The 19,945-nt window shown below is 42.3% G+C and overlaps 1 protein-coding gene across 5 annotated transcripts in view; it reads right to left on the bottom strand.

The window, feature by feature from the left end:
- The window catches only part of MTSS1 (MTSS I-BAR domain containing 1), a 181,738-nt gene that overhangs the window by 142,967 nt on the left and 18,826 nt on the right, over window positions 1-19,945 (bottom strand). For all 5 annotated transcript variants that reach the window (XM_077809810.1, XM_077809805.1, XM_077809806.1 and 2 more), the window contains exons 2-3: window positions 15,196-15,257; window positions 10,432-10,505 (exon numbers count right to left, since the gene is read on the bottom strand). In XM_077809810.1, the coding sequence (XP_077665936.1) occupies window positions 10,432-10,505; window positions 15,196-15,257 (136 nt within the window). The remainder of the gene's footprint in view (window positions 1-10,431; window positions 10,506-15,195; window positions 15,258-19,945) is intronic.

Here is a 19,945-nt window from a genome sequence, read left to right as displayed (position 1 = left end):
GATTAAACAGAGCTCCATTTTCCTGGATGTGCAATTCTCAATTCTAGACTTCCAAGACTTGTAATCTCACCTTTGCTTGTATCCTCTGTGTTGTCAGAAACAGAATTTTGTCTGAGGGGAAAACCTAAGAACAAACCTGTATTCCAGTCCAAAGGATGTATCTTTATAATGTGCAACAAATACACTGCTTTGCATCACTCAGAACTGATGTAAAGGAATGAAAAGGGGGCTAATGGCTTAAAGTAGTGATAACAGGACATATTCCTGTGTCAGTGGTCTGAATCCTGCCTGGGTTGATACACAGCTACATGAAGTTACCAGCACAGAGATGTGGTGTGAGTTGCAGGAAGCAAGTTGACATTGTTAATTTGACTTCTCATGGGCACATTCCCCTGTTCACTAAAGCTACCATCACAGTGGTCATTCTGAATCTCAGCAGAGCATATGCAATAAGACAGCCGTGGCTGGCCGATGCCAGCTGACTCGAGGTCGCAGGGCTTGGGCTAATGGGCTGTTTAACTGCAGTGTAGAGGTTCAGGCTAGAGCCACAGCCTGGGCTTTGGGACCCTCCCACCTCTCAAGGTCCTAGAGTCTGGGCTGTGGCCCAAGCCCAAACCTCTACATTGCAATTAAACTGCCCCTTTAGCCCAAGCCCTGAGAGCCCAAGTCACCTGGTACAGGCCAGCCACAGGTGTTCATCTGCAGTGTAGACATACCCAGAGAGGCCAAGGAGTGAACTGGCACGTAGAGAATCAGCTGCTTTTTGTCTCAAGAGGTGGCCTCAGAAGGCTTCGGGTGGGATTTGGAAAGGCAGTTGGGCAAGCATACAGTACTTTTATTTGGGCAACATCTCCAGGGCCACCAGCATGAACCTATCTCGAGAAATTCATGGCGGATGGGTCCATCAGTAGCTATTAGCCAGGATGGGCAGGGATGGTGTCCCTAGCCACTGTTTTCCAGAAGCTGGGAATGGGCGACAGTGGATGGATCACTTGATGATTACCTGTTCTGTTCATTCCCTCTGGGGCACCTGACATTGGCCACTGTCAGAAGACAGGATACTGGGCTAGATGGACCTTTGGTCTGATCCAGTATGACCTTCCTTATGTACTTTAAGTAAAGGACGAGCAACTCAATTCTAACTTAATGACCTTATACTTATTTTTCCTATAGATGCCTAATGATGAATAGATTAAAATAGAACAAATATTGGTAAACTACAATGGAAACATCTCTTTGGCAACTGTTGCTAACTAACAGATTCACAGAGCAGAAAAAAAAGCTCTTTTGTTGTGGTTACTACAGAAATATGGTTATGCACCGACTACAGGACCAGTTTATCACATCATGACTGAATCAGACTGAAAGGGGATCTCCAACCATAGGAAGATGAGCTATATTGACAAGCAACCACCAACTAAAACCTCAGCCGCCACTGTTTTAAAAGTCATTCTCTCTCTCCCGCCAGAAAATTATTGAAATGAAATAATCCTTAAACAGCTTGTGGTTTACACTCATCTTCACAGTTCCCCAAGAAACTGGATTTTTGAAGGTTTTAAAATTCCAATCCCATCCCTTTAACACTTGTAACTCAAGACCAATTCCAAAAACAGGCATTTCATTCCCAGTCCTGCAAGGAACACCACGTGGGCAGACACCTACACAGCGTCAAATAAAAGGCACCATATGGACATAGGGGTTGGTCCGTAGGGCCTTAGATACTACAGTGCTAAGAAATACTAAGTCAGAAAGAAAACTGCTGTTATTGATTAAATAGCAATGCGTACCTAATGCTCACTCTTCCTCTACCCCCACAACCTCCCCCAACAAGGTTTCTGACTCAATGTTTCTGAATAGATTTGCATTTTTAATCAGAAAGGGGTGTCAAGCTCTTCTTTACTATACACGTGCCCTTTTCTTATTTGCACTCCCTCCCAAACATTGGTTTGGTGGTGGTGGGTGGTTGTTGGGGTTTTTTTGTTTTTTAAAGAAACCCTTGCAATTAAATTTGCTCATTTCTGCTGCCTGAATACAAATCACTGCAGCAGCCTAATCCATCTCCTAACTGCATTTCAATCTCTTTACAAAAGACAGACGGCTTCATAAAAAAACGCTTCGACTTAGGGAAAGAGACATCATTGGCTATTTATACACCATATTGCGCAAAGCACCGTGGACTAGGTGGCCATGTAGGTTGCCATAGTGATTATTTTATCTATCAAACTGGAAATTTCCCCTCAGTGTGAAGTACAAGGCAGCACTAATTTTGATTACATGAATCCTGAGCTAGCTTCAGACTTGACCTTAAGGAAAAACACACACACACACACACACACACAAATCTAGCTAGAAACAACAACAAAATATAAGAAAATAGCCTTAAATCTCTTGCATTTACGCATTTAAGATTAAACAACATCTAAAAAAGACAAGACTCAGGTCTCATTCCATTCCGACCCCTTCTACCGAGTACCACAGAACTCTCAAGGTCGGTATGCAGCTCAGTGACCTTCACACTGCACTCTATGCGCAAGGAGATAGAGATGAGAAAACATGGCTAACCCTACTGGTCTTCAACTATGTACTTCCCAGATTCTGCGGATTTAATATTAAAAAGTTAGATAATAGTTTTAAACCTGTTATGCATTAATTGATATTACAGAACACAGACTGTATGTAAAAATGCGTTCAAGCAATTTAAAAACTACCTGCAAAGGATTTTAAATTGCTTCTTTATTGCACGTACTGGTAGCATGAAAGGTTTATTTAAATATTGCTTTTTCTCCTGCTTGATTTACACCTTACAAGTATCATGTGTGGAAAGTCTGATCATCCCTGGGTTTTATTTGGGAGGACCAGTGGAAGGACAGAGATGTTTATTGTAAGTCCTTTGGCCCTTAACTGAACAAAGGTTTCCTTTATTCTAATATCACTGAAGTTAAACAGCTGTTCATGAAAAAAATAGTTTCTTAGTGACTAAATTCCCTTCCCCTCATCAGCTCCACTTTTACTCCCATGCTTCTTGTGAGGTCATCGTTTATACAAGTTCACCTGTCAATGGAGACTGCCATAGAGCCGAACAAAAAACAGGGACAAGTTTTGGGGGGAAATAACATTTCTTTTCTGCACCCATCTCTACAGCTGGTTCAAAGTTTAACTTTGAAGGGGTTTTTTGGACAGAAAAGGGACACTTCTTTCAATATTTCCCATGCTATTCAGCTGTACGGTCAAGAATTCTGTCCTGCGAACACAATTTACCGTCATTTTTATTAAGTCAAACACCAGTTTAGGAGAATTAAAATATTTATTCAGGAGACCTGGATTCTATTCCCTGCTCTGCTAGTGATTTGCTGTGTGGCCTTGGGCAAATCACTTCCCCTCGGTTTTTCCCCACATACCACTTATCTTGTTTAGTTAGATCGCAAAATCTTTGGGGCAAGGACCATCTCACTTCATGTTTACACAGTGCCTGGCACAGTGGGGCCTCCAGGCACTACTGAAATACAAATAAATAATTCATTTTCACAAGACAGGATGGCAGAGACTCATCTTCTGCCCACAGCCCTCAGTCGCCTTTCCCCAGCCTGGGAACACCATGGGTGCGTCTACGGGTGCGTTATAGCAAAGGTGTGATTTAATCTAGTTATCATGGTTAATAATAGCAGCATAGATGCTTCACAAAATTCGGCACTGGCTAGCAACTAGAGTATGCACCCTGCGCCCCGGGAGTATGTCTACATTGCAGCTGGAAGCATGTCTCCCAGCCCAGTCAGACTTGAATTAGTGCACTAAAAACAGCATTGTGGACATAGCAGCATGGGCAGAGGCACAGGCTAGCCACCTGAGCTCCGACCTAGGGAGTAGGTGAGCTTGCACTTGGGCATCTAACGCATGCTGCCATCCAGCCACAACATCCACACTGCTATTTTTAGCATGCTAGCTTGAGTGGAGCTCATGTGTCTCTGTCTACCTGGGCTGGGAGGCACGCTCTCAGCTACAGCGTAGACATAAGCATCAGTTTTGGCTGCTCTCTAATGTGCTATCTTGGCTATTCCTCCAGGGCCTTGACATCCTCTAACCCCAAGTCCTAACCTACCGTCAGGAAACCATTTCCGACACACATTTCACTAGCACTCTAATGTGCAGATCATCTTTCACTCCTCATGGACTGCTGTAGAATGAAGGGGATTGAGAGCATAAACAGCACGGACATCTTAAAGTATACTGCACTGTACATGGGAAGGGAAGGCGTATCCCTTGCAGGACATGTCAAGCCCCCGAGTTGCATCATCACACACTGAATCAGACTGTCCACAGAAAAGCTCTCTGAGTTACTGTATAATTAAACCATTCTGAGGCACACTTATCTACCAATAGCAAATACTCCTGCTATGTGTATTAAAAACCACTTCAATACAGGGGGGAAAAAAAAAGCTAAATGCGTAGTGGATACTGAAGGACTCATTAACAATCGTACTTTGAAGATCAATTGTTAGCTCCCGCATAATCACAAAGCTTTCAATTTCTCTTCCCATAAGTCTTCTAAATTTACACCTGTGAAAACGAAGGAGACGGTGGGAAGACATTGCCACTTAATATATTCAGGCTCTCCTATGAATATTCAATAAAGCAGATTTAAAGGATAACATCAGTATTAACTCTGAAGCTTTAAGACATTAGGCGAATGTCACTATTCCTCTCCACCCTACATATTCAAGTTTTTAAATCCAGTGCCAGTCCGGAAGGACATCAAAATACAGTGAAGGCAAAGAGAAAATTAGTGTAGGTACAAAGCGAAGAAATCAACTTACCCACACGCTAAAACTGCACAAAAAACAAATTTATATTACATTTTCAAACTACAGTAATTTGAACATATTGGGATTCTCTTGTTATAAGAAAACATAGCAGGACCACGTCAACTTAATTTAAGGCCAACATTTATAGAAGGCTGGGTTAGAGGAGAGGCTTTAGGATTTTAAGACTCTAAAAATGACCATTACCCCTTCAATGGTTTGAACTAAGATGCAATAACATTGCACCAACTTATGAACATGAGAAAATGACTAGACCAATCTAGTCTTTTTCCATCCTCAGCAAAATGCAAACTGAGCCAATAATAATTAAAATAATAATAACGCCTAAAAATGCACTTATGTAGTGTTTTGCATGAGTAGATCTCAAAGCGCTTCACCATCTTTTAATGCATTTATCCTCAACGCCCATCGTGAGGTAGGGCAGTGCTATTATCTCCAGTTTAAAGATGGGGAACTGCAGCACAGAGGAGCTAAATGACTTGCCCAAGGTCACACGGAAACTTTGTGGCAGAACCCGGTGAAAGATATTGTTCTTTATAAATCAAAAAATTCTAAATGGGTCTGAGGTAATTTTTCTGCAAAAAAAATTTTAAATGATGGGGGTTAAAAAAAAATAAAAATACTTACACCATCATACAGACCTCGGTTCAGCAAAGTATTGAAACTTATGCCTAACTGGCAAAAGCCATCTAGTGGAAAGGGTTGATGGGGGCAGAAAGAGTATTTTGGAGAATTGGGAGGAAAAATGGCTTCTCAGGGTGGGGGGTTGTTTTGTTTTATTAACCTTTTGCTGGCCAAGGTAAACTGATCTCCATTTGCAGCCAATAAGATCTCTACCATGGACTTCAACAGGAACAGTTACACCAACGTTGAGCGCTTCTGAAAATCCCATCCTTAATGCCAGGGGCTAATGCAATTTAATGTATTAGTATTTACTGTTATTTTATTGCACATTTAATAATTCTAAGGGCATTTGGTGCTTGTTTTTTAAATTGAGACATAAAATAACTCTCACCCAATGAGTAACTTCACTGTAGTCAGTGGGACAACTCACATGCTTTACGTTAGGCATGAGCTCAGGCACCTTGCTGAACTGGGGCCATAGATTTTACACATGAACTAATCCTCCCATGAACTCTGGATAAGAATTATCTTCTGGTATGGAGGGGGAGAAGTACAGGGCCTGGTCCTGGGAGTTTCTAAACACAGTCCACTTCCAATGAAGTCAGTAGGAGTTGGGGGCACTCAGCACATATCCCAAGATGGCCCCACAGCAGGTGTATCTAGACTAGAATAAAAGGTGGATATTTAAAAATGCAGAGTGAACCAATTTAGCCAGCATCCTTTAAATATACCTTTTATCCTAGTCTACGCAAGCCCCGCAACCTGAGGAAGGCCAGCTCTGAAATGGATACAGTGCAGAACTCAGACTCACATGTACTTGGCTCCCTGCCCGCGGTCAATCCACCAGACCACACTGTCTCCTTAAAGTGAGATAAATCCTCCAATACAACACAGTGTTTTACTACTGGAGCTCACATGCTTTTATAACAAATTCTGTATCCGGAATATAAATATAACGAATACAGGCAACACACCACTTTTACTGCATCTGTTAGATGGACAATGTTCTTTCATTAGTCGACTCATTTAACAGCTCTTCTTATTAAAGAATCAGACTGGAAATAAGAAGTGGTAGGACTTATCCTCCACTCACAATCCTGGAACAGCTGAATGTTTCTGCTCACACACATCAGAAGCAAGCATCATCAGTATTAAAATCCTTCAGAGTTAGCCCCCCACCTTGAAATGAACAGAGCAGCTCATACCACTCTGAGCTATTGTTTCTATATACCAGCTCAGTACAACAATGCATTGCGTCACACTGAGGGGGTCTTTGCTACCCTCAAAGGTAGCATGTGCAGAATGATGGCATGGTGCAGCACAGCATAGCGTACTGCACACTCCGCCCTGTGATTCTATTGTTTTACACTCTCCCCTTAGAGCCTTCCGCCTCAAAGACTCCAATCCCAACACAAATATAAAAACTGTGTAACAAGCAAAACCTGCAAAGTTAAAGTCAAGAGGAGGCAAATGACCAAGGGAGACCAGCAGTTCTCAAATTGTAGGTCACGACCACAAACAGGGTCACCACCCCATTTTAATGGTGTCGCCAGGGCTGGCATTAGACTTGCTGGGGTCCGGGGCCAAAGCCAAAAGTCAGAGTCCCATTGTCCAGGGCTGAAGCCGAAGCCCAACGGCTTCAGCCCTGGGAGACAGGGCTCAAGCTTCAGCTTCAGCCTTGGGCAGTGGGGCTCAGGTTACAGGTCTCCAGCCCGGGGCTGAAACCCTTGGGTTTCAGCTTTTCCCCCTCCTCCCTCCCACCCAGGGTGGTGGGATTCGGGCTTTGGCCCCCACTCCCCACCCAGGGTGACAGGTTGGGCAGGCTCAGGCTTCAGTCTCCCTTCCTGGGGTTGTGTAGTAATTTTTGTTGTCAGAAGTGGGTCACAATTCAACGAAGTTTGAGAACCGGTGAGATAAGTAGATAGGAAGGGAACAGCCAGCACTTCAGGGTGGCAGACCTCAAGTATCATGTAGAGGTTAGTGCCAGCTAGAAAAGCCTGGCTTCAGTGTTGTACTTCATAGAAATGAAACGAGAAGCTACGTACAACCCACCATCCTCAGGTATCTGCAAAGGTATTAGGTTTTCCCCTGTATACGTGGGTATGTATAGTTGTAAATATTTATATATTATATACATAGACAGTATTTTCTCCCTCTGAAGCAAATGCTGATGCAAGCAGATTGACAAGTAGTTAGAGAGGGTTACTGCTGACTGACTGTGATAAAATGCTTTCATCAGCTAGAATGCTGGGCCTTAAAATAACACACCACTTCCAGTAAAACAGTAAGCAATTACAAATAAAAAACAGCACACAGCTTTACAACAATTTAATCACACTACTTCACATTAGGGAATAACACTATCTCTCTGAAATAGGCAGTGGATCAGCATTTTTACTTAAAGTTATCAAAGAAATACTTCTTCATACAATGACAATGTATACCTATAATTCACAGCATGCAAAGTTGCTAAACCTTCTGTGTAGTGGTACACAGGACACGCATGTATATCCTGCTTGTAGTTTACCCTCAAACATTTGCATATATATTAAAAACATTGTATATACTCTCTGCACAAATACTTAAAACACAAAAGCAAACTTTGCTAATTTCAGTTAATGTAAACAAACATGGGACAAAACTGTTTTAAAAACCACCCTTGGTTTTGCAGCATTAGGTGTAATCTATACCAACAGCAACCACCACAGGTCAAAGAAATACACCATTTATAAAGGATAAAATACACAGAAACAAAACAAATGACAACATTTAGTACAGTATTGTCTTCAGTCCTACATATCTAACAACTCCTCAAGGGGCAAAACCACAGGCAAGAAAAGAATTCCCACATCACAAAAGGGAAGGGGGGGGGGGGGAAATCAGTTGTTTTAAGCCAGATTTCACTTAAGCTACTACTTTTATGAAGATGCTGGATGAAATCCTGACCCCAGTGAAGTCACAGGAGTTTTACTATTGACTTCAATGGGACCGGGATTTCATCCAGTCTACAACAAAAGATATTAGGATTCACATTAGCTGAAGAACCTCAAGGAGGTTTCTTCTTGGGTACAATGCAAGTTGCTAATTCTTAACAACACATAGGGGGAAATGGAAGAGCCACTAGCCTGAAATTTCAATTATTTGGTCAGAATGTCAGTTTCTAAAAATATGTCAAAATTCCCTTCTATCATTTCAATTGGGAAAAGTAAGGGAGGAAGAACAGTGGGGGTTATATAAATTTCACTGGACTGAATTTACAGAGCTTCTTTTCTGAAGAAAAGGAGTACTTGTGGCACCTTAGAGACTAACCAATTTATTTGAGCATGAGCTCTCGTGAGCTACAGCTCACTTCAATTTAGTCTCTAAGGTGCCACAAGTACTCCTTTTCTTTTTGCGAATACAGACTAACACGGCTGTTACTCTGAAACCTATCTTTTCTGAAGGACGTAGTCTGGAAAGATGCAATGCATGCTGGATATAGTCCAAATACATCAAAATACATGGAACAGAAGGGATAAAATATCCCCCAATAATTTGCATAGATCCACATTATTTAATTTTTTGGTCATTCAAGAATTCAAAACACTTGTAAAAAGAATGTTTTAATGATCTTAAAGCGCTTTTAGTGACCCAGCACTGAAGCAGAGCTCAGCCAAGCCTGACCTTTTGGAGGGGTGTTTCAGACTCCAAACGCAAAATTTTTCATCTTGGGTCCCTGTGACAGTCTCATCTCTAGTTTTGTCCCTTTCGTGCAATGTACACAGGAAGCCAAGTCTGTCAGTCATGGTTTGATGTCTAACATGTATTAATATCACCAATAGTAGATAAAAAAATTCCTTCAGATAAGCTTAGCAGAATGCAATTAGCAGCTTTTAAAAACAAATATCTGGTTCCTCAAAGTTGTCACAGTGCCCTTATTTAACTCTTGTTCCAGCTGCTGCTACTGCTCTCAGAAGGAAAAGCGTGGCTTAGATAGTTAGCACATTGCTAATTAAACGTCACACTTTTCAACATTAGGGATGCAGTATTACTCAGAGATAGAAACTAGCAAGGATTTATTTTGGGGGGGGGGGGGGAACACCACCCAAAAACCCAAAGCTAGAAACTACTGAAAACAACTTGATGAACAGTTGTACATTCACTTTGGAATAGCTCTTCAATAACAGAGCCCTGCTGGACTGGGCAGCCCAGCCTCTGCAGAGACATCAGAACTCTTATTGCCTGGGTCAGTGGTCATCTGGCACACCACAGAAAAGCAGCCTTTTGCTCCCCACTCACCCAGGGGTCTGGCAGGATTGTCAGTTGCACTGTTTCTACTGGTCTATTCACGGACAAACTTGCAGTCAGTCACCCATATGAACCTGAACATCCCTCATTTCCTGCTAGAGGCCAGGAGAACTAGTTTGGCCATTAATTAGCAGGTTAAGGAAAAATTATAGGGTATGGAAAGGTGGGGACGATAGAGGAAGATTCCTCTAAAATGAAGGTGCAGGCAACTGCTTCAGATATCCAGGGACCGAAGCTTAAAAAGCAATTAAAAAAACTACAGACCAGATCCTCAGTTGGTGCAAGTCAGCACAGCTCTATGGTCTTCAATGAACCTACACTGATTGACGCCAGCTGAGGAGCTGGCTTTACATCTCTTTTAAACTTATTTATGGGATAAAGTGTCAGAGTGAGAACAGATACAGATTTCAATAAATCTACAGTTAAAATATTCTTCCTGAGCATGTAATTCAGAGGGCAATTAAGAAATATTCAAAACGATTTATGTCAAACAAATCTAAATTATGGGTCTCCATCATTTTTCCACAAATCTTTCAAACCATCTCATATTCTGCATATTCAAAGTAAGAGCTCATCAAACAGAGGTCTACCAGATCTGCCTGTCAGTGGTAACAAGTAAGGCTTTTTTATTATTATTACTACCACAAATGATATAAGCTGGACACAGCATTCTGCTAAACTAAATATTGACACATCTGCTTACCACGTGTGTTAGTAGCCATGTCAGCCACTTTCTGAAAGGCATCCAAAAAGGCAGCAGCTGCTACTACTGTAGTCCTGAAATGCATACAGAAAAACAAAACATTAGCTGTGTCTCATTGCTGCCCGTTTAATTATTGTCAAAAATGTTTAGGCTTATTAAGAAACTAGTGGGAACTTGCAGGGGCAACAATATAACAAATCCCCCTCTATTTTGTGTTTGAATTTAGCCCTCTTCTGCCTTCATTTCTTAATCTCTTCCTTGCTTTGTGCTGGTACTATGGACATGCTAATGCTGTACTGTGAATTGCACAGGACAGGTGTTATTTCAAAAGGATGCAGACAGCCCCTTATAGCGGATTTTATCTGATGAATCAATATTAAAGCAATCAAACATGAAAAAGAATCTAAACAAATTAAAGCCACTATTATTTTTTGGAGGCACCTGTATGCTGCAGGATACATCCCCAGATAAGGGAGAAGTAAGTTCTCTGCAGTCCCAGTCAAATCCTATCCTAAGCACATCATTTGAGTTCTCACTTGAAGTGTACCTGCCTCCCTGATAATTGTGAGAGCATAAATGGGTACTTTCCAAGAGATCCGTTGATCCTATTTGGGAGTTTTGGGACCAGTGGGAAAAGGAGAATATTCACTACCCAGAGAGTTCTCTCTGTTCTACAGTTACACCAGGGCAGAACAAATGATTATATCATTCTCCTCTTTACAGGCAGGTCACCTTCAGTCTTAGTTGCCGAGCCAGCTAGACCCACCCCCACCTTTGCCTCTAGAGGAGCTAAACCAAATGTCTTAGTAGTGCTATATATAAACATGTACAACAACAAAATTGCACCTGCTGACTAATCGTGCGTGCCTGTGCAAGCAGAACCAGGGCAAAGAAAGGAGTTACAAGTAAGAAGTCTCTTCTGTACCGGAGGCAGACTCACCACAAGGAGGAGACAAACACACACCCCAAGAGACAGAAGAGAATAGATGGCAAAGGCAGACGAGCCACCTGAAGAAAATTCCATCAGAACTAATGCACAAGATACAGAATACCTTCCCCCCGCTCACCCCCCACATCCTTGACAGAGGGCAGGCCCACCAAGCTATGAGGAATGCATAATCCATAGGCAGCACCTGAGGATGAAAGCATAGAGGCAGTATGTTGAGAACACTTCTTCAGGGACCACCAAGTGGGAGATTTGCACTTCTTCAGCTACAGCTGCTCACCTGCTCTGCCTAGGAAGTGAACTGGATAGGCCTTTAAGGTTCAAAGGGCAAGGAAGGCCTGCTAATTGCATAATTCAGATAAACAGTTTTATCAATTTAGATAGCAAATCTAGCCGCTGGCATCCAGTGATTCTTACCCTCAGAATGGACAAACAGATTCCAATTTTCTAAATAAATAGGTCTTGAGGGCCCTACACATCGCAGCTTTGTGCCAGAGCTTTTCTTTTTCTCTCTTACAGTCTGGGTATCCTGATTTAAATGAAATTAGGACAGGACTTTAGGGATTAAATGAGAACAGTGGCACAGCAATACTTAGTCCTCATGGACAATGAGGTACAGAGAAACATAGGCGAATATAGTGAATTCCCTCCTGCCCACAACAGTTGGAGAGATCATTCCAAATGAGTCCCAAACAATCAAGATTTCCTTAAAGAGATCTGAGACAAAGTAAAATTTATGGAAGTCTCCTCATTGTGGCCTAAAGGCAAAAGTCCATCTAAGCCACACCCCGCCGAACCAAAAACGTGAGCAGAAAGCTGCAGGGAAGCTTGTCCGCAGTCATAATTGTAGATAAAGAATGGTTTTCCTGGGAGAGCTGGAACTGGACTACTTGGATTTTATCCAACCCTCACTTCATGCACACCCTCAAAATAGAGGAGAAATAAATGGTAGTGCATGGTTGGGCTACAGCCGGTGCAGAATTCCTCCTAAGAGCCTTCTCAATCTTCTGATCCAAGATATGGGTTTGAAAGAGATGATGACCTCAAACAGATGGAAGGAGGGCTCTCTACATGCTGTCATTTGTAGGTCAGCCCCTGAGATAGGGGGAGGAGAAGGGCTTCTCTAGCTAATTGTTAATACTTATTCATGGACCTGGCTATTTCCAGACCTGGATTTTTCCAGCACTGTTTTCCTATTGTTAGGCTCTTCCAAAATCATGTGCTACATTATCTTATCCAGATTGTTAATAAGGAGGTTCCACTTCTCTGATAAAAAATACTAGGGGGGCCTGACTCCAGCTTCGATTACATATTCTCCCCTTTGTCAAAGGAAGCAGCAGAGGCAAAAGATTAACATTTGCTGGGAGTGAGTGAGTGAATCCTCAAACTGTCTGTGCACAGAGCTATTAAAGCACCTGGGAGGGAAGTTTTCTTTGTGCTGCATGGGTGGTAGAGAAAAAAGACTTTGAATAAGACCTATAAAATAATTGGCTGAGCAACTGAACTTCAGCACCTGAAGGCAAACACTTCCCCCCTTCGAAAAGAAGCTGCTGGAGGAGATGGTGTCCTGGAAATTGTCCTCTACTCTTCCAGCTGCAGTAGTTGAGGACAAGGCCTGGATCTGAAAGCTCCTATTCAGGGAAATCTCTGTCATGGGCAGCTGGCATCAGAGACTGTCCAGGCCAGGGGCAGCGGAGAGGTAGTCTGGAGCTTTGAGGTGCTGCCAGATGCCATTGCTCCTTCTGAAGGGCAGCTTCACAGCAAGAATCCGTGACGAAGGTCCATGTTGTACAGGTGCAGCTAGAGTATGCAGAGCCTCTTTTTTGGGGGCAGGAGAGGAATGTCCCTTGTCACTGCTGCCCATAAGGAACATTAGAAAAATGAGGAAGAACTCTGAAAACCTGCACTGATAAGCCAGAAAATGGTAGAGACCAAAGATGTACTGGGGAGACAAAGCAGGGGGCAAGATCTGGCTAGCTAGTGTGTGCCAGGATCTGGAGATTCTCCTGGATTCTGGTCTCCTTGTTGAAAGACAAAGAGTTGCCCAATTGTCCTGAACTGGTGGCATTCAGGATGTATGAGGAACTGGAGCGGTTTCTGAAGCAATCCCAACTGGGCAAACAAACTGTATTTCCTAAATAAATGATTAAAAACTTCCAGGTTGCCCTAATTTGTTTAACACACCTTAGCTTAAGGACATACTACACTGTAACCTTTCAAACAGTTAACCCCCTCAAGGACTCCACTCCTTTTTCTCCTCTCCCAGCAGTAGCCCCACCTGTCCTCTGTACAGACTACCCCCCACTTCTCGCTGTGTGTCATTTCCTCCCCACACTTGGCCACAGCTGCATTTGTATGCCATCTATCCCTACAGCTTCCCAAGCAGGGAAAGGTGGCAGAAGCAGGAAGCCAGATAAGACTCGGGGTATTGGGTACATGGAGGAGCTCCTGGAGATAAGGAAGTGGGCCTAGCTCCTTCCAAAAGTACCAATATGGCTCCACTTTCCGGTCCATCCCATTCAGGATAAGACTTCAGGGAGAACTTGGAAACTGGCCAGACAACGTTTGAACATCTAAGAACCCAGGCAGACTCTTTCCAGTTGTGCCTTCCAAAATCCAAAGTGAATTTAATAATGATCTGCAACTTGGAGCGACACTTTGGCACAGTCCTGTAAAACCTTTCTGGCATTTAAGTACTCCCAGTACATGGCAATTGCCTTACTGGCATCACATATCGAAAAAGGGCAGGTGGGGGCTGGATAGGGTGGGGACAAGCAAGCTCACATTGGCCAAAACAATGCCTTCCTAGCCCCAGGGGCACGCTTCAAATCCCATACTGCAGGACTGCTGGTGGAGGAGAGAAGGACATGGGGGGGAAAAAAAAACTGAAAACAATCTTTAAAAATAGATAACTACACAATCTAATAGGAGTCAGAGAAAGCATGGTTCCTCTTTCCTTCCTTTTACTTCTTCAGTAAGACAGGTGAATCCCACCTGGGAAACCCAATGGGATGGGACTGCATGGAAAGGGAAGCACACGTCAGGCAACCAACCACATACAGGATTTTTGTGGGGTTTTTTAATAGGACATATGAGAAGTGTATATCCCATTAGTTTAGGAAATAAGGTTCAGTTCATAGTAACATGCAATTTAATTTCTCCCCTCTCTCTATGTAAGCAGAAAGGCATTTTATGAGCCTGTTGATTCTGTTACAGATACCAAGTTGTGATATGATATAGAAGCTGCTTGAATAATATTTTATTAATGGAAGTCTATGAAAAGTTATCCAGAATGTTCTTAGTATACTGAGACCCAACTAGTTACATGTTATTAACTGCTGCCAAATGACCCAGCACTGGGATTTCCTTGGCAGCCAGATCTTCTGTCCTAGTTTTTAGGTTACCATAGACTTTACCCAATATTTAGAGTACTTCTGTAACTTAATAAGCCTTCTTTATCTTACATTTATAAAAATAATGCGAGGACTTTCGACCCCAAAGCTATGGGTTAATTAAATAAAAATAAATCAACTGTCTTACATTAGAATTCCAGATGGGGCCACATCATGAAAATGAAAATGTGAAAAGAACTTACAGTCCTGTGTGGACAATTAGTTATTTTTCTAAAATATACTAAAACTGTAAAAGGAGGCACACAGAATTTACATCGATTAGTTATGAATATGAAATATTAAAAAGAAACGCTAAACTAAAACCATGCTAAATAGACTATCAAGGATGAAACACCATTTAAACTACGCAGTATACCTAGCATGTCCCACATGCCAAGGGGATGGGCTATGCGATAAGAAACTTACCTTAGCTGAGACTGCAGTTTCCCAGCTTTGTTTATAAAATCTTCCCAAACTGGGTAACTTCCCTGAAAGGAAAAAAAAAAAAAAAAAGAATTTTAGTGGCCATTCAATTTTGATGTTCAGAATTCAGTGTTTGGGATAATATGAATGATCAAAGTAAAGCAATAAAGCCTATTTTTTGTTTAATAAATGTCCATCCCTTGAGCCATGTAATATTTTTCTAGCAATTTATCTGCTGTTCCTTTAAAATTACATTGTCCTTAAACAAAAAAAACTCCCACTGGTTCTGAATTCAGGCTGCCTGTTTGCTGAACATAAGCAGCAGAGAGAACACTATAACCCAGGACTTGAGACCTAAGTTTAAATTCCTACTCTGCCACAGACTTCCTTTGTGACCCTGGGCAAACCACTTAGGGCTTGTCTACACTTACCAGCAGATCGACATGCAGCGATCGATGCATCAGCAGTCAATTTAGCGGGTCTAGTGAAGACCCACTAAATCCACCGCAGATCGCTCTGCCGTCGACTCCTGTACTCCACCTGAACGAGAAGCACAAGGGGAGTTGACAGAAGAATGTCTCCCATCGACATAGGATGACGGTACGCCCCATAAGTACCCTACGTAAGTAGATCTAAGTACACCCCGTAAGACCCCACGGTAAGTAGATCTAAGCTACGTCAACTTCAGCTACATTAGTCATGTAGCTGAAGTTGTATAACTTAGATCGATCTCCCCCCAAAGAGTCAAAGGTGCTAACATGACCGTGAAACTGTCTAACATTAAACCGTGTCAAATAAGGTTTGGTATACAGAGCCCATAGCCCTGCTTAGCACCATTGCAAACACAATTAAACATCTTTTTAACCTTTTATTACAAATGGGGGGGGGGGGAACAGTTACTATTTAAAGCATTTGAAATGTAGAATAAGGCTTTCATTTGAACAACATCCCTTGTTCCTTTTTCCACTCTACCTGGGGAGAATTTTTTTGAGTAAAACACCTTGTTTGACAGTCTTTCAGATGGTATCAAAGATAACTGTCTTTTTTGGAGGGGAACTTAGTTGAGATGGGTTGGAGCTGTTATAAATGCAGTTTATAAATGCAGCTGAAGTTTGACCCTTGACCCTGTTTAGATAAAACAGGGCATACACAAGAAGGGAGAAGAAGGAACAGCAAAGACAAAGTGCAGCTTCTGTCTCTGGTGTTAACTTTCGCTTGCAATCTCTCTCCTGGAAAAATCACAGGCACAGCACATGGTCTTATTGGCCACTCTGAGACCTGGCAAACTTATACCAGCAATGGGATGTTTAGGGCATTGCTTTTAACAGCCTCTTTCTGATCACAGACTCAAAGCAGCATAGCAAAATATACACTTTCGGCTGGCTAAGCCAGACTCTAAGACAAAAGGCAAACTGAGAAGGATAGCAAAGATAAGAAATAACGTGTGGATGGAAAACGACATACTCGGTGGTTGGGGGGGGGGGGAGGGGAATGGGGCGGGCACAAAGTCTCACATCCCAGGTGGTATTCAGGATTTAGCCAGAGCCAGTGGAGAGGACAATGTCATCTGGTTCCCTCTCTGGCCCAGTCTGCTCAGCACCTCTCAGGATTAGGACAAAGAAGATCCAGGTCCCAGCAGACAGTGGGGCTCACTCCTTCCCCTTCTTTTAATCAGCCAGCATTGCTGTCATCCCCCAAAATCTCCTTCTGAGGACTCGTGGTCCTCATTATTTTGTCCACCAATTAGGCCTAGTTTCTAATACCCTAATTTTGGTTCACTGTTTTCCTGTCCCCAGGCTTTTCTTGGTTACCAAGAATTATCTTAACATTGTTCTTGAATTATATCAGTAGGCGTTTTTGTTAAGACTAATTCAGTCTGTCTCCCTTTTGCACCTTTTCCCATCAACATTTATTGGCATAGGTTATTGTGACATCTTACAGACTTTCACTCACTCTTCTCAGTTGAGCTCACAATTAGGATAAACTGGTAGGCCCCATTACCACAACAGTTCTATTCAGAATAAGTGTCAAGTCCCCCTTTGACCTAGCTTCTCTCTCCCCGCCCTAGTACAACCAACTGTCCATGCCCTCCCACAAATAATTCCAACTGACTAGGGGTTAGAGAGAAAAAGAGAACTGTGTTCACTTTAACAAATGTGTAAGACACTCAGTTACTGCAACATGGTACAAGCCTAGATAAAACTGATGCCCATTTCTGAGAATACGCATTCCAAATAGGAAGTTATTATATGCAAATACAATTGTTTGTAGTAAGGCATATCTGCCCTCAACAGGTTTCATCTCTGCTTCTATCAAATGAGACAGAAGATAGTCTATTAATTATTTATATCACCACAGTGTCTAAAAGCCCTTGGCATGGACCAGGTCCTACTGTGCTAGGTGCTGTACAAACAGAACAAAAAGACAGTCTTTGCCCCAAAGAGCTTACAGTCTAAATATCAGTCAAGAGGAAAAAAAAGATGATACAGTCATACAAATTGGGAAATACAAAGAAACAACAAGACAATAATGGTCAGCATGATAGGCACTGATATCAGTGTACCAGTACACTAGCCGTTGTCCAGTTTTTTGCAGACATTATCTACTCTTCAGATTTTGTATCATGCAATACCGTATCTGGTAACACCCCAATCTTACAGGAATTCTGCACCAGGAGTGGCTTCTTTTGCTAACTGCTCTATATGACAGCAAATCAGAATGTCAGATCACAATGTGTTTATCAACTATAATCCAGTGGAATTTAAAAATAAGGGTCTGACCCCGCAAGCCTAATCATAATTCCCACTGAAATCAGCGACTCGGGTTCAAACCCTAAAATTGCTAGTGATGGTAGATAACTATCAGTGTTAATAAGTCAGATTAAGATATTAAATGCCTCCAAAAAAAATCTTTTCACCTAATCGAAGAGACTAACTATTTTACCAATCTTGTATTGATTTGCTAAACCAAAAGCAAGTTTATTTGAAAAGAAGAGCATTGTACTTGGCAGGGTTAAATCAAAGGGATATCTTCAGGGCAAAACAGAAAGCAGCAGGTTCAAAAGGACACACCAGTTTCCCCAACAAAAGTTTCATACAACATAGCCAATTTAATGTAAATTTGGTACTTACTGTTCTCGGATTCCTCCACTTTCCTAATATTATTTCAACTCAGCTCGCTGACAAGTCTTAGAAGCCTCATTTTTACAGTGCATTTCCTTAATCAAGTTCACAGCTAATTGATTGGAATGCATCCCCTCTCCCCCCCACTTTGAGAAATGTCAGCAGACACAAACCCCAGCATGAAGCTGACCACATGTAATTAAAGTCAGCTTCAGAACATGCAGACACTGAAGTATAAGGCTGAAATCTTGCCTGCACTAAAATCAATGAGAGTTTTGCTACTGACTTCAATATGGCCAGGATTTTACCCTGAGGTTTTTTCCAGGTGACACCCCAAATCAGCAAGGCCCACTCTTAATGAACACCAGGAAGTGAGGAGGCATCTTTGTAATTCCCACATTCACGATTCCTTTAGAAACCAGATTTTGCAGCCAATGGCTCTGCACTTGCAGAATTGTATTGTTCTTATTGTTACTATAACACAGGTCAAAGAAGTACCTTGCTGAATCAGGGCCTAAGTACATACTGAAATTTCAGTCCATGAATAGTCCCAATTACCTCCCTGGAACTACCCACATTAGTCAGGTATGTCCTTCGTACCTTGCTGCATCAGTGCCTTATGAAACGCACAGGAGATGATTGTTACATTTGCCCTCCATACCACCATCAGAAATTGGGAAGGAAACTCTAATCTGGACTACCAGAGCATTTACAGTTCGGCTATCTGCTGCCTTCTGAACACCAGCAACCTCACAATGTAATTAATTTAATACACTACCTATTAGACATGAGAAATGAAGACTCCTTAACTAGAGAAATGGCAGAACACTACACTGGCCTTTCCATCATTAACAGCAAATATCGAGAGAAGAACAGAATGAATCAGAGGACTGATAATGAATTACACAGCCTCACCCATCTCAGGGCTTGTCTTCACCGCAGCAGTTAGCTCCAGGTCCTTGTTGAGCCAGCCTTGCTTGAGTGAGAGCAGCCACCTGGCAAAAGGCTTGAGCTATACAGTGTTTGGATTAGGAGGTTATGAGCTGTGCTAATTCGAAAGGTAGTCTGTAGCTGCACCCTCGCTGAATTACTAGCTCAAGCATCAACAGCAACGGGGCTTCCAGCTACACCCCTAACAGGCCAGCTAGCTTGAGTTTAAAACATCATTTACCTCAGCTAGAGATGGGGCGGGGGAGGAGAACTGGGCTGGGGGCAATGCTTGATTTATACCCTGCAGTGAAAACAAGCCCTAAATTTCTGATTCAAGTCTGGCCAAGGTGAGTAACAACAATTGGCTATCCTTGGAGAGCCATGAATGGCCTGTGTGTAAAATGGGAAATTCTTGTCCAGTGACCACATCTCTCACAAACAAGAAGTCACTCCACAGCTGGCAACCTCTGCAGAAAGGCCCAGGGGTGAAGATGTATGAAGGAGGCCCTTCCCTCTTATCCCTAGAAGTAGCTTGTGCATAACTAAAACACCATACCAAGATAGGAGAAGCCCTGCTATTATCCTAGCTGTGACTGTTCTGTGGGTGGAGAAAATTTCCGTCTCTAGGGCTATGACACCTTTCACACACATTTATTTTAATGAATTCAGTAAATCAGTCAGGTTGCCATGAACCTGAACCT

This window comes from Eretmochelys imbricata, chromosome 2, assembly GCF_965152235.1.
Source record: "Eretmochelys imbricata isolate rEreImb1 chromosome 2, rEreImb1.hap1, whole genome shotgun sequence".
In the NCBI taxonomy this organism is placed as follows: Eukaryota; Metazoa; Chordata; order Testudines; family Cheloniidae; genus Eretmochelys; species Eretmochelys imbricata.
Note: the sequence above shows the minus strand (reverse complement) of the source record. Positions and strands in the feature narration are given on the sequence as shown.